General features: G+C 42.1%; 1 protein-coding gene across 3 annotated transcripts; it reads left to right on the top strand.

Annotated features, from left to right (window-relative positions):
- The first annotated feature begins 96 nt into the window (after window positions 1-96).
- nup37 (nucleoporin 37) lies at window positions 97-14,421 on the top strand. Of its 3 annotated transcripts, none has more exons than XR_010911982.1 (12): window positions 97-202; window positions 984-1,147; window positions 1,231-1,352; window positions 4,180-4,252; window positions 4,484-4,578; window positions 9,487-9,577; window positions 10,454-10,635; window positions 10,730-10,780; window positions 10,933-11,026; window positions 11,112-11,260; window positions 11,382-11,565; window positions 11,670-14,421. XR_010911982.1 is itself a non-coding variant. In XM_067490131.1 (10 exons), exons 2-10 carry the CDS (start codon window positions 992-994, stop codon window positions 11,223-11,225), a joined length of 978 nt encoding a protein of 325 aa, XP_067346232.1. In that variant the 5' UTR covers window positions 97-202; window positions 984-991; the 3' UTR covers window positions 11,226-11,315. The 3 variants fall into 3 exon arrangements, 1 of the variants encoding a protein (XP_067346232.1); XR_010911983.1 differs by having other exon boundaries at window positions 13,893-14,393; XM_067490131.1 differs by lacking the exons at window positions 11,382-11,565; window positions 11,670-14,421 and having other exon boundaries at window positions 11,112-11,315.
- The last annotated feature ends 298 nt before the right edge of the window (window positions 14,422-14,719 follow it).

The following is a 14,719-nucleotide window of genomic DNA, read 5'->3' as shown; positions in this document are numbered from 1 at the left end:
AGGTTTAAAATACATATGTAACTATTATTCACAGTATATGCCCGTATATCTTTAAGTGATTACGAATTATTTAATCATGTTGCACCAATTACCTCCTGTCAATTCTATGTAATAGTACATCCCATGACGTAGCAGGAAGAAGGTTGAAAATATCCTAACGGCGGGCAACTTTTAATTCAGTGAAAATTAGAAAATTAAGAAGGTGAAATACATCATTTTGTGTTTAATATGTGTCAGTATTCGATTCCAAACCGTAAGGTGCTCTCCTAAATAGTAGTTAATCGTTACGTTTTAGCTGTAGCGTTAGTTTCTAGAAACGGGCGAAAGGTTTTGTTGGGTTAATGGCAGGCGAGTTTTCTCCACACACCGGTAGCACGTTTTTTCTCCACCCCAGGTCGCACAGGCTCTGTCGCTGGCTGAATTTTAAACACCAGAGCCGTTTACAGCGCGTCCACGTTAGAGCTACTTTCGTTTACTGTGGAATAACTAGGATACAAAGCATTCTGCATAACCAGGCGGACATGTTCGCCTTATTACAGCCAAGCCAACTTGCTAACGCTCGTTGCTTTAACGTTGCCTTACTCAACTATACGTTAAGGTTATTGTTAATATTGTTAGTCCGCAGGACTTTGACTCTCTGTGACTCTGAATCTGTAAATACAATTCATTCCAGACTCTTCGTTCCATGTCATTGTGGATTATGGCTCTATCACAAGCCTAATGTGACACCAGCTACATTTTAGAGATGTACAGTGTATGCACGTCTCTGTCCCAACGAAAATATATAAAACTGGAAAATATTCAAAAGAAAACAAACATATGTATTATATTTATTTTAAATTTGTTTCTATGAATGTATTTTTTGCCATTACCTAATCATGTGTTCTGTTGGCATTTTTTGGATGAAACCTGATATAAATTAAATTAGTAGTCGATGTACCATTTTTTTTTTCCCTGTTTAATGAATTTTGCTTTTCTACTAGGACACAGTATGCAAGAGGACTCCGTTCGCAGTCCCAGCTACACAGTGGCATGTGACGACTATGTTCATGTGGTGGAGTTCAGTCCTTTCAGCTCTGGTGTCCCTGCCTCTCTCCTGGCCTATGGTGGAAACCAGTATGTGGTAGTGGGCACCTGCTTCTTCCAGGTTAGGAACTCAGTTTCATGCAGCCTGGTTTACGTGTTGCATAGTGTATTTCTTCCTGTCTGAACATAAGATCGTTTCCATAGGAGGAGGATATGGATATTGAGGGAGTTGAATTCAATGTTCTTCGAGCTTTTCATCATGAGGCGCGTGTTGATGCTCTTGCCTGGAGTCCGGAATCTCGGCTTGACAGGATACCAAAAATCAGGTACTGCTACTTGTTTTCAGCCCACCTGCATCCATCTTTTGGTTTGCCAGTATCTGTGCCCCAGCACTAATTGTAGTTGCTTGTCTTGTTTTTTGTCCTGATATGCAAACAGGTGTGTGCCTTTCTCTAAGATAAGTCCAAGCTCTGTGGACTTCAGTAAAGTCCCAAGTCACATCTCAAAAAAAAGAAAGATGTGTCTGACCACAATTTGTAGTGCCACAGCAATTGGTCTGAATTTGTGATTTATTTATTATATATATTTTAAAATTCAATTAGGAGTCGAGTTTTTGGTTTGTCATTACGTTATTGAGGTTATTATCCTTGTCCTAGGTTATTGAGTGTAGAACAATGGGCAACACAGCAATGCCATTAATTCAAAATGATATATTTTTGCACAGCTAATGTTTTAATTATGCATACATGAACTGGCTTGAATACTTTCTTAAATTACGCTACTGCATATGGGAGTTTATCAGTTCTGTGTGATGTATTGTAGGATACAGCTCATTATTTAACACTTAATTAGTGACTGCGTGTAATTGGCTATGTTTTCATGTGAGAGGGTGCGTTTGGCAGACATCTCTCGATTCCACCCATAAGAAATCTGACATTCATATCTTTTAATGCAATAGGACAATTATTCAAAAAGATTTTTCTTATGATCACAAAAAAGACACGGCTGTAGAGGAAGAAGCTATGCTGTGTGCTTTGTGAAAGTAGTCTATATGGCTTTTTACTATCACAATGCAGCTGGGAGGATGTGAGCCAAGTTGTTTCAGGTGGCCTTGGACAGGAGGGAACTATCCTAACTGTAGATTGTTAGAAAGCAAGAGTTTCCTCCTAATTGGAGCAGTGGATGGGAAGGTTCTGCAGCCCCTCTAGAGGTGTTTAGGCTTTCTATAATTGAAAAGGAAAGGCAGCAATAATTCTTGGCCTTCTGTAGTTTACTCCACAGGGCCCTTGAGCCAGCCCTGTGACGTGCGCACATGTTATTGCGCTGATGACTCCCCACTCAGGTTCCATCCCTCCCTTTGGTCTGCACGTAGCTGTGCCTTCCAGGAAAAGTACAAGGTTCTCACGGGCTTGCCTTAGGCTGGGGCCCAAAGAGAGTGAGAGAGATGAGGGGGGGGGGGGAGAAGAGGGGGCTTGAGCTGCAGGGCTGCCACCACTGTAGCTTGTTATGGGAACAAATCAAGAGACTGCTGAAACCTACAGTACAAAGACCAGATACCCACACATAACCACTGACTTTCACCAAATACCCACATTTTTCATTCTTGATTGTCTAAGGCACATTTTGAACAACTGGGTAAACACAAAGGACAACACAATGAACAACAAGTAGGAATTTTATTCCTTGTTTAGAGACTTGGCACCCGTGAGAGGAAAGTTGGTGACTGGAAATGAGGGAACAATTTGCAACCAAAGGCCCCTGGTCACACTGAAACAAAAGACGCTGCAGTTATATCTCATCCTAAGATGCCCAATGACTATGATGTATGCATGTGTATATTATATTAAGTATATAATACACATAGAGGAACAGAGCCACTCTATAAGTGACACTTTGAACATCCAACTTAAAATGAAACAAAATAACCACAGAGACACAAAACTACTCACAATGACTACGGAAATATTTAGAATATCTAAAAATACACTTTAAGATAATACAAAGAGACATATTCTGGCCACATACACACAAAACTACAGTGACTACAGAGATGCAAAAAAAAAAACCCAAAGAGGTGCAGAATGACTACAAAGACACTTATAACATCTTCCTATAGACTCAAAATGACCACAAAGAAGGACTACCTAAACAACTACAAACAAACTTCAAATGGCTGAAAAAGTGCCAACAAATACTTTTTTTGTAATTTGTTTTGTCCCATTCAGTCTACAGACCCAGGAGGGTGTTCGTGACTGTGCCCCTGGGCCCATCTTTATCATAATTTGTCCATGATTCTTCCTCGTATGATGGCATTATCCAGTGTCACCGGGTTTTCAGATGTTCTGCACAGGACCTTACCAATCTTTTACAGAGCAAACTACGTTATATTTATTTAGAAAAACAAACTCGCGGCTCATGTAGCTCACAGTGAGGAAGAAAGTGTTTCCGCCCTCGAGTTTAGAGGTTCTAGCAAAATTATTAGGTTCCCCAAATTTCAGTGGCATTGCCCTTTTAGAGTGACTTTTATTGTGTTTTGCAGGATTACTGGAGATCCATCAAGAAAATGGATTTGACATTAACCTAGAAAAAAGCAATAGGAGCCAGAATGTGTTCCATGCTTTATTCCAAAGTACAACACTAATTTTCAGGGTTAGAAGGCCTATCCTAATATAATCTAATGTAGTGTAGCAGTAATACCCTGAAGCACGTTAAGGGTGTTTATAGTGACATCATGCCAAATCCATCTGTGCCTGCAACTGAAAATGTGTGAACCGCTGTCTGTTTATTCTGGTGATATGTGTGTGTTTTTCTTGTCATAAGTGAGTTAGTGTAATTGTATGAATAATTGCAGGCAGTGGCGTATACTAGGACTGATTAGAAGAAAAGTCCTCTGCCTGGCTCTGCACAGGTTTTTGAACAGAGACATGCATAAATGGCGTGAGGAATCTTATGTTTCTCAGTGTTTATCTTAGCGTGCAATTAGAATCTCCCTGGCAGAGTTTCTACTGATAGCTGTTCAAGTTTCTACCACACACGCGGACACACATCCAGAGGTGTCAGTCTAGGTGGTGTCATCTGTCATTAGGGTTTTGATGTTCTCTCTTTGTTTATTTTTTTAAATCCTTACTTTCATTCCTCTTCCTCTCTTTGCAGATTTTGCACTGCTGCAGCTGACAGAAGGCTACGCCTGTTGACTTCCGATCTTCAGGACAAGCATGAAGTCAAGGTAGTGCAACATCTGGAGCAAATTGACCAGAACTGTTCTTGTCAGTTGGCATCAAACTTTGTCTACTTAGCACTGATGTGTGGTACTTACTATAGTAATGCAGGAAACGTTACCCTGCACATGGAGGGCAGAGCTACAACTAGTGTGCTCACTTCTGTTAATCGTTGATTACCGTTGTTAATCGTGTGCTTCATTGTTATTAGCCCATTGTTTTTCTGTACCCTTGCCCAGGTGATGGAGGGCCACACCAGCTACATTAACCATTTGGTGTTCGAGCCCACAGAGGGGAAACAAATTGCTTCCGTCAGTGATGACCACACTTGCAGGTCCAAACCATTTTGTGTGTGTGTTTGTGTGTGTGTTCTCAGGTTCTGATTTTCAGTTCTGTTCTCTGTTAATGGTGCAGAAAGTCATGACTGTGTTTCCACAGTGAAACTTGATGCTTAGCACAACATGCTCTGGTGTGACTGTGCGTAAGCACAGAGCTGCTTTGTAGCTTTTGTAGCTAATTGATTAAATATGGAAATCCAATTAGGTACAGAAAAATTTTCCTCTGTAAAGGGGACCTGTAACAAGTCCCCAAATGTTCCTCTTCAATTGAAGCTAAAGGAAGGAAAATGTGTGTCAGTAGCCAGGGTCAGCACAGGGACAACCCCCTCTACTCCAGGAGGCTGGGACTATGGCCACATGCCAATCTGTGCTGCAGTAGTGGGCCTCGCTCATTTTCATACCTTTATTTATTGGATTTGCTTTTTTTAATTAATCTTTAAAAAGTGCAACACAATTTCTGTGCAAAACTCTTCATCCTTTTACTTTGAAAAGGCCTTTTTTTTTTCTTACGTTCAGCTTGTACACATGTTCCTTGATCATCCGAAGTAACAAAAATGATCAAGAACTGTATGAAGAATGATATTTGCTATTATATCAGTGCAAAGGTTTGTACCACCTTTTATGAAATGTTGTCTAAGACTTTGTGTGACCTCCCTTTGCTTTTATAACCTCCTCTAAGCTTTTTGGGTACCTTCTGAGCATTCTTCAGGTTCCTTCTTCCAAGTTTACCCTATTAGTTGGTTATGTGCCAGGTGTACAGTGATACCTAGGTGTAGACATTGTGAAGGCCATGGTAAAACATTTACACTATTTTTTTTAAAGCCCTCCTGAGTTGACTTTGCTTTGTGCTTTGAATCACTGTCTCCTTGCAGGATCCACTGTGCCATGCTCGTTCATCCTTTTTCAGTTGGTACTGGTATTCCTAACTATTTGAAAATATTTGTATCTCCCTCTGTAGCTTTATAAATGCTTACCATATTTATTTTGAGGCCTTATCGAACGGAATGCAAACAAAAATAGTTTTTTTGTATTGTAATATAAGTTTTGCATTTACTCCAACCATTTTTGTTACTTCTTGTGATGAAGGAACATTTGCAGCAGCTGAATTTACATTGAATGTTATGTTGATGGCAAAATACCATCTAAAGAGACGCAAAACCTTTCACTCAACTGCAACTGCTCTTCAGTATAAAACACTTTGACAGTCACTGACTTGAGGATCGTCCTGTCCTGCTCAGTGCCTTGTCCTTCCATAACAAGCTGTCTGAGATCACACATAGAAGAACGACTCTCCCATCCACTCTCCTCTTCCCCTCCTTCCACTGACCGGCCAGAGAAAACAGAGTGCGCTCCATCTGCTGAAAGATTTAAATTCATGTTGAGAAAATATGGGACGCGGGAGGAAGACAGAGGCGGAACAAGGGATAGATCAAGTTCACAGGAGAGGACCTTCCAGGCAGCCCACACAAACTGAGCCTCAATATGAGCGGAGGAAAAGGGTCCTGCAGAAAGGGAGGGAAGTGTATCCCTCCATGTATAGATTTAGGACCTCTCCCTCTCTCTGTTAGTTTTGGCACCATTGCCTCTACTATGCGTTTGCTTAGCATTGTCATCACTGTCCCCTGCAGTTGTGGGAAATCTGCTTTTGCTAACATGCAACCTGATGCTGCAGTATCTAGGTGGGGAGCCAGACTCCACTTCCTCAGGGTAGTTTACATTTGGTTCATGTAGTATAAACGGCTTGTGTTCACAGTATAGATGGTGCGAGGTGAGTCTGTGGATGAAGGTGCCACCTACAGATCACAAGGGCACACTGCAGGGTCCTGGAGGCATTTGGGGTTGTCTGAGCATGTGGATGACCTCAGGATAACAGGTGCTGCTGCTGCTGCTCCCGCTGCATTATGTATAGGGTTTAAGGCTTTTGTCATGTTCTGTTTGTTCTTTCCAACCCTTTACATTGTGTAGGGGAAAACATTTCCAACAGATTCATTACACACGCATGCTTACTGACGTCTGCCAGCAAGCTCAGAATGTCTTCTTAGCCATGTGTTGTAAACTGGATGCTATTTGACACTGATATTTTTTTAAACACACACATTGTTACCATAGAACCATACCATAAAACTGTCAGTGTTTAGTTGCTTTGCTCAGGCTTCATTTGTGCGTCCACGTAGTCTTACAGAAGCTGCATACTTGATCTTTTTTTTTTTTTTAAATGTAGTTACACATTTCAGAGATGTGTCTTCTATATTTAGCTATTTCAAGTATGTATTCATTTCTTTTTGGGTTCTAGTTATTATCCAAAACTTATTGCTTTTAGCTAACAATGTAGACTGACTATCAGTAACTTTAGCTTTTCAGTTTGAGAAAACTATGTTTAATGTTTTGCTGTTACTATATGGCTGTGTCTTAAATGTATTGACATATTTTCACATAATCAAGTATTAATTTGTATCATGTAAAATTGCACTACCCAACCCCTTACATTTACTATATTGCTATTTAAGTATAGCAGTACCCCAAGGGATACAAGTATCCCCTTGTTGAGCTTAACTGCTCATTTTATATCCCTGAGCTTGCCAGGTGTATCGGGGGAATAAGTTAACCCAAAAAACATATCAGATGGTTTCACTTACTCTTTCAACAGTGAAAGTGCAGTATGTTATTTTTAAAGATAATGTTAGTGTTTCTGATCTAAATTAAATCTTCCCATTAAAATAGGAGCTGATGCAGACATTGTGCACCGCTAACAGTCCGACTGCGTGAGGCACTGGAAAGGGAATTTGTTTGACTCTTTCCAGCTACCCCCCTTCAGACAGTCACCTTTGATTATTTACTCTGCTCTCTGAAGTAAATCACATCACATAGCACTAACAGCATTACCTATGTGCGCCACTTATAGGAAACTTTGACAAAGCGTAACGTTCTGACTGCGCTGTTTTCTCACTTAGATAATAAAATACAGGACTTTAGGTGTCCTTTTCAACTCTTGTACATCGAAGTGGAGAGTTATTGCTTGATGTAGTGTTATGCAATTACCGCCTTTTATCAGAGGTGGTCACGCGTATTTTGTGTGTGTGTGTGTGTGTGTGTGTGTCTTGTGCCTTTCACCTCATTTGGATGAGATTCTGTTTTTTTGTGTAGCCGGTGCTCTGCATTTGAAGGGCAGATTGGTTGACCACAGTTTGGCCGTTGGTGATGTAGCGTGCAATTGAGCTCTGCTTGGCTAGTGGTTTGAAAGAATAGGGTTTAGTCGTTGTTTTCCTGGTGTGGTCTGGGATTTTTTTCTCACTCTCTCTTTTTTCTTTTTTAAATTTTTATTTTTTTCTTCTCCTCAGCCTAACACATGGTCCACAGTGGAGACTCTGGCTGAGTCTGCACATGGGCAAAGGAAAGAAGCCCAGAGTTTTGACAGGACTCTATCCTGCTGCAGGGGAGATGAGGCAGGAAAAAATGAGTGTTTACTGAGGTCTTCATCTGAGATGGGGCATATCCTCCCCTGCACCACACCACCGAGGACATCAATTTCTCCAACAACACACTTGACATTTAGATGGTCTTTGGAGATGCTTTTGGGGCTTTATTAGATGATGTCTTTTGCATGACCTCATCAGTCAACGCCTTTCCCTGCTTCACAAGTGTTTGTTTTATATTCCCAGAAACACTTGCAGCCTCCCATCCCCAGCCTCTACCCCTCCATCCCCACCTTTTCTTCTAGTTCAGGGATCGTTCAGATGTGGTTAACCAAAGATTCAGGTCTCGGGAACCACAGCTCTCTCCGTCCAAGTGATTCATTACATCCATGCTGTTTCTCATCTGCTTTTGCTATCAAATGTCATATTTAGCTGCGATTACTTTAATGAAGGTTGCTTGTATTCCTCACGTGTTTTGATTCTTAGTTTGCATGGCCCCCACTGTTTAATATGCACAAAATAAGATGCTCTTCAACTTCCCATTGTTACTCTTCCTCAGCTGATGTGCTTTCTGCTGCCCTCTCTGTACTCCACTTATTGAATGACAGTAGTGAAACATTTGCAGTAATGTGAGTGCAGAGTAATGCCGACTCAGGGTGGGTGATGCACCCCCCCCTCACCCCACCCCTGGTATCCTAGCTCAATGTAATGTGAGGCTTGCGTTTTCCTTGAAAGGGGAGTCTAGCATAAGTCTGTCTGTCCTCGCAGCTCAGGGCTTGTTTTCCCTGGAAACGTATGACCTCCCTGTATGTTCTTGTGCGCAACTAGCAGGGGTTTGATAAATTAGGAGCAAACCATTACTTGGATGAAAACATGTCATCTGTCATTCCCCGCATTGCGCCTGTTAGCAGAATGTCTTGTTTTGAGCCACAAATGTAAGGAAAAGTAGAGGTTGAATTCTGTGGAAAAAACATCACAAGAGGCAGCTAGATGGAAACTTCTGACTTGTGATCTCTCAGCATCAAGACTGCGTCTACTTCACTCTGTTTTTGACTGAGCATCAATAAGAAATAATTTTTGGGAAGGTGAATTCCTTCCGTTGTTTTGGAGCATCTATGGGTGGCTCAAAATCTAATGCTATTTTTAGACGTGTGCTCTAAAACCCCATCTTTATCGTTAATTAGGAGGTTGTGGAATTTGTTTGGATTTTAAGCCCATAGCGGTTCACATATCACGTTGAATTATTCCGTAATGCTACTAATTAGAAATGATTTAAAGTCTTGTGTTTGTTACATTCTTCACTACAGCTCGATAACTAGGGTTTTCGCAAAGACCTCTCAACTCTTTCAGTTTATAAAGAAGTAGTTACACAGCTTGAATGTTGTTAAAACTAACACTTGAAAGCAAAGTAGCTCAAACAAGCTCTGTCTCAGCAACTCTGAGGATTTTATTTGTGTTCATGTTAACACTCATTTTAATTCATTTCTACAGGGTGTGGGACCTGGATGGAAATGAAAGCACTACTCTCAGACTTTGCTCCCCTGGCATCAGTGTGTGCTGGCACCCAGAGGAAGTCTTTAAGGTGGGGGCGAGGGTTGGGCTCAAACACATGCTCAGATTCTCAACAAAGTTTTAAGTTGTCACATAAACTGTCAAATATCACTGTATGTTATATGTAAGCATGTGGCCGATCTCAGGTGACAGAACAGGGAACTGGATGTTTTCATAATTGACACATCATAGGATCAACATGGAGCCTTGTTATCTCACCTTCTGTAAGGCAGGTCGTGATACTGGGTTTAGTGTCCCTCCCACAGTCCTGACCTCATCAGTGACCTCTTGATTGATACCAAACATGAAAATTATGTTAAAAGTCAAATGAGATGAACTAAGATCCTGGCCAAACGTCAGAATGAGTTGCACTGGACTGTGTAAGCAGTGATAGATTGACGGTATAGATTTCAGTACTTGCGTATTGACAGACCAGGAATCAGCCATGACTTGACCACAATAAATACAAATTGTGTTTTGATGCTATTTAAAAAAAAACTATTTTTTTTGGTCACATTCAGTGTCACTGGGATGCTGACTTAAATTTTAATGTTTCTCAGGCATCCCGGGCCTCATGTTACTTCACATAAACTAATTCTAATGAGTCATAAGCAGTGAGGCGTTCAGATTTTAAATTCGGGATAAAAATACCTTTGGTCTGCATCCCGAGATGAAATATCAGACGCTGCGCCAGGAGCGAAAAAGTTGGATTGTTTCATCCGTTAAAAGTATCTGTCACTGAATCTCTGTGTAATGGATGCCTGGCCTAACATTTAGAAAAGAGTGGGGTGTCCTTTCACTTCAGCTGCACGCTGGGACAAGCTAGTTGTGCGTCCCTGAACAGGAATCAGCTGGCATTCACTGAGCATAACTGTATGCATTGTGGTGAAATCATGATTTTCTGCAGTTAATGGTGGCTGAGAAGAAGGGGACAATTCGCTTCTATGACCTGGTGGCCCACCAAGCTATTCTGTCACTGGACTGTGGCCAGTCACCGCTCATGTCGGCTGACTGGTGCCTCACCAACACCATCAAAGTTGGGGCGGTGGCTGGCAACGACTGGCTCATCTGGGATATAACTCGCTCCAGGTGAAGAAAAATGGCTTATTGATTATGCTTGATGTGTGCTTTTGGCATAACTTTATAGGATGGGATGCGTCTAAACTGTTCTCCTTCTTTACAGTTACCCACAAGAAAAAAGACCAGCTCACAAAGACAAAGCACGGCTCTTCAAGTAAGGAAATGAAACTTTTTCCAACTACAGAAGCAGTTTGGCATTAAACTAATAGAATCAGCCGATTTTTACCTGATAAAGAGAATTTAATTTCATGATATGGTTCAGAAAATATGGGATGACATTTAACAGGCTGCTATTTTCTACCTTAGATGGTCACGAGCCAATGAAAACCTCTTTGCTACTACTGGATGTCCAGGAAAGATTAGCAGTCAGTTACTCATCCACCATCTTGGCCATCCACAGGTCAGTCAGATGCCCTCACATGCCCTTGGTTATTATCATTTTAATGTTTGTTACAGTCTCACATCACATACTGTTGTCTTTACAGCCAGTTATGATCGGATCTGCTTCAGTCGGATCAGGCCTCAGCTGGCATCGCACCCTCCCACTCTGTGTGATCGGCTGTGACAGGAAACTTTGCTTTTGGATGACAGAAATGTAGACATCTGTACAGCACTTTCCATGGTGGATAACTAGGTCCTCTGTTTCTATTCTAGCAAATGTACAATAAAATATTTTTCTGAGTATCTGCCCCGTTTTGATGGATATTGGCTGCTTGCTTGAGCTTTGTTCTTTTTATTTCTGACTACCTCTTCAGGTTAGCTCCAGATAAACAGCGGGCTGGGCTGGTCTCTACAAAGAGCTAATTTTCTTTTCTCTGAAGAGTAAGTTACATCAGTTGTCTGTCATGTCCTGCCAAGAGCGCTGTAGTTCAGAGGAATGCAGCAAGGCTTTGGTGCCAACTCTCCACTCCACCAGTCAACATGGTCGCCGTACTACAGGTGTTTTCTCTCTTTCTGCTTTCCTAATTTTTTCACTATCCAAGACAGACTGTGAATCATATCAAAAATATATCTTTGTATGGGCTTTTCCACCTGCTGTACAGTGCAATAACAAGGAGGAAACAAAGAGGCCTGGCTGTGCTCCAGCAGTTGGGCAAACCCTGCAGGGGGGTTTCATAGGAAAGGCTTTGGGAAGCATGTGAGTCTGGGGCCATTTCAGGTCATCTCCACCTCTATGGCATCTAAATGGAGTGGCTCCTGACAACGCGGGAACAGGAAGAGGTGCTTGTTACCTTATCGCACAGGATAGCTATCAATGCTTTACAGAGCAAACATGGACGACAAGGAATTATTAGGCAAAAATTGTAGTCCCCTAGAGTAAAACAAGGACTCTTTGTACTGTCACTGGAATGTCACGTATGGGAAACCACTATATCCACTTTCAAGGCAGCCATGGTGCTGACAGAACTCATTTAATTAACTTGATCGTGAATCATTTAAAGTGACTGCTGATTACTTTCTTTCCCCCCACAGATGTTCATAATGTCCATGGGGGCAGCATTGAATAAATCCACATTCAGATATCTGAATGATGTGTTTTTCGTTGCCGCATTAACATATATGTTACTGAAACATGGAGTTGTACTGTGCAGTTATGTCTCCCCATGACAGAATGGAGCGAGCAAAGTCCGAGGAGACCTCCACTCTTTCAAACCAGTTCGTCAACCTTGTATGTTTCCTGGACAGGAAGCGTTAACCGCCTTCCACAAAGCATAACATGCTACTGCTTTCCTGGTTCACTCTTTTTGTTTTAATAAGTCCAATGTGGTCTCCACTTTGTACGTGCGCCGTGCTTTAGGTTCAAGTGGTGTTGGCGCAGCTGCACGTAACCCAAGAGATGCCCAGAGTCAAGACGCTGCCTTTTTCATCTACGCACCCTGAATCTTCTCCAAGGTTATTAAAGCAGCCCTTAGACGGCCTACTGAGCCTTTTTCTAATGAAACATGAGTCAAGAAGCTCTGCAACTTTACAAATCACAGTGACTCAAGGACCCCATCTGATGGCTGATGAGCAGCAGTGCATGACGGCACCTTGACAGTGAACGGATTCTTAGAACATGATCCATCTTACAAACGGCCCTTTCCTGGAACTGTGTGCTTATGTCACTGCCCTGGGCCTCTTAACCTTTTCATGGAACCTGAATGAAACCACTGTGCCTCACAAACAGCTCAATCTCTTGCGGTCGTATGTGGACTAATAAACTGTGAAATGGATGAAAGAGAGATTATACCACCTGAAAATCCTCGCCGACTTTCTCCTAATCTCCCCCACAGACAATTCTTCTGCGGCCCTGCCGACTTTAAGCCTGGGCTCAGCGAAAAGAGGGCAAATAAAAATAATGAGGAGCATTATGTGAGGGGGAAATAAAGAAAGAGATTAGAGCTCTTTGAGACCGGTGTTTGCTTTAATCTCATGGCTGGTTTGTTTGCGATGCTTTCCCAGAATGAAGCGATTATGTTGATCTTGTTGAGTGGGGGAAAAAAGGTCAGTCAAAAAGTCAGAGAGACATTGAGAGGGCTTCATCGCTCTGTCCCACCTCTCAGTTCATTTCATCTTGGCTGCCTTGTCCGTCCTGCTCTGTGCTGGATCATTTTGGTCTTCCAGGTTTGCCTGGAGGAGTCCATCTCAGTGCAGACTCTCAGATCCAATCTGCCCCCGTTTGAACCCCGTGGCTTATCCATTACAGTCGCCTCAGCTTAATTTTTGTGATGATGATCTTATTTTTTCTTGCTTGACCAGAACATGCCATGTTACCTTGCTCATCGACACTGAAACACCTCAATCCTGTTTATATTGCTTTGGTCTCCTTATATTTGGGTAGACTTATATTTGCATGCACTTTCATTTCCTTTTAGGCTTCACGTCTTCAACCTGCAGATATTGCAGAATTTAGAAAATACATCCAGGACTTCACCGAGTGGTGCCTTGATTGTTTTGCCCTGATGTCCACATTGGATTGTTGGATTGCAGAGTGGAGATTGTTAAGAAATATTTACGCCACAAACCTCTCTCTGAAATTGCCTATTGTCATTTTGATGTATTGTCATGTTTTGTACATGTGTAAAACTAGGTTTGATCATAGTTTTATTGACACTGGAACCGGACATATTTTTCCATTGTTGGTGGTACAGTGACTGTATGATGGAACTGTAAAGCATCTTTATGTGATATAACTATTATTAATGCAATTATTTGTTTTACTATTAGATCCTAAGGCTCCAGATTCACTGACACTTTGAGTATTTTTCCTCTTCATGCCTTCTCAGGCCTGAGGGCAAAGTGAACCTCATGACCCTCTTTCCAACCCGGAGGAGGCAACCAAGCCAGCGCAGGGATGGGATGGCCATGACACCAATAAGGGAAACGCTTATGGTTGGAGTCAGGATGATACAGCAGTTGGGATTTGTGGCGAGTATGCAAAGCAGAAGAATCTAGCAGTATCCCTTTCTGGCCACCCTGTTGCCGCAGCAACCTGCTTTTGTTTAGCGCTCAGCAAATTCGGATCCTGGCCGTGGTTTTATGGGGATTTGTGGATTTGAGAGTGCTGGATGTAGAATAAGATACAAGAAATTATAAAGTGTTGGACTTTTGGTTGGAGAGGAGTGTGTGTATATGTATGTGTCCTGCAGTTGTCAAGCAGTAAATCACTCTTTTCCTCCACTTGCTCTCTCAATTCACACACACACATTTTTTTTTTAATTCCGCAAACACAGGCTTTCTCAGAGAGGCTGGAGTAGGTCTTGATTTACTGTACAGTGGAATTATGTGAAGGGAATGCTTCCCAACACAAGGTGGCCAGTGAGGGAGGGGGGGGGGGGGGGGGGGGGGGGGGGGGGGGCAGCCACTTTGATCATCGTGGTAATGCTTTGAGTCCTGCAGATGGAGATGATTTGTCTCTTTGAGGACAAGCTTGGATGAATGTGCTTCGGATATGCATTGTCGCCTGTGTGGAAATCAAAATGCTGGACGTCCATCAAAAAAACCCCGAAGGCTAATTTCTCCAGTCGTGCATAGAAAGAGAAATAAAGAGAGAAGAGCATCTGTCAGCAGCACAGCCCTTCAGACCGTGCTGTGGTTGACTGTGAGGTCTTGG

The sequence above is a fragment of the Channa argus genome, chromosome 21 (genome assembly GCF_033026475.1).
Source record: "Channa argus isolate prfri chromosome 21, Channa argus male v1.0, whole genome shotgun sequence".
NCBI classification, from domain to species: Eukaryota; Metazoa; Chordata; class Actinopteri; order Anabantiformes; family Channidae; genus Channa; species Channa argus.
Note: the sequence above shows the minus strand (reverse complement) of the source record. Positions and strands in the feature narration are given on the sequence as shown.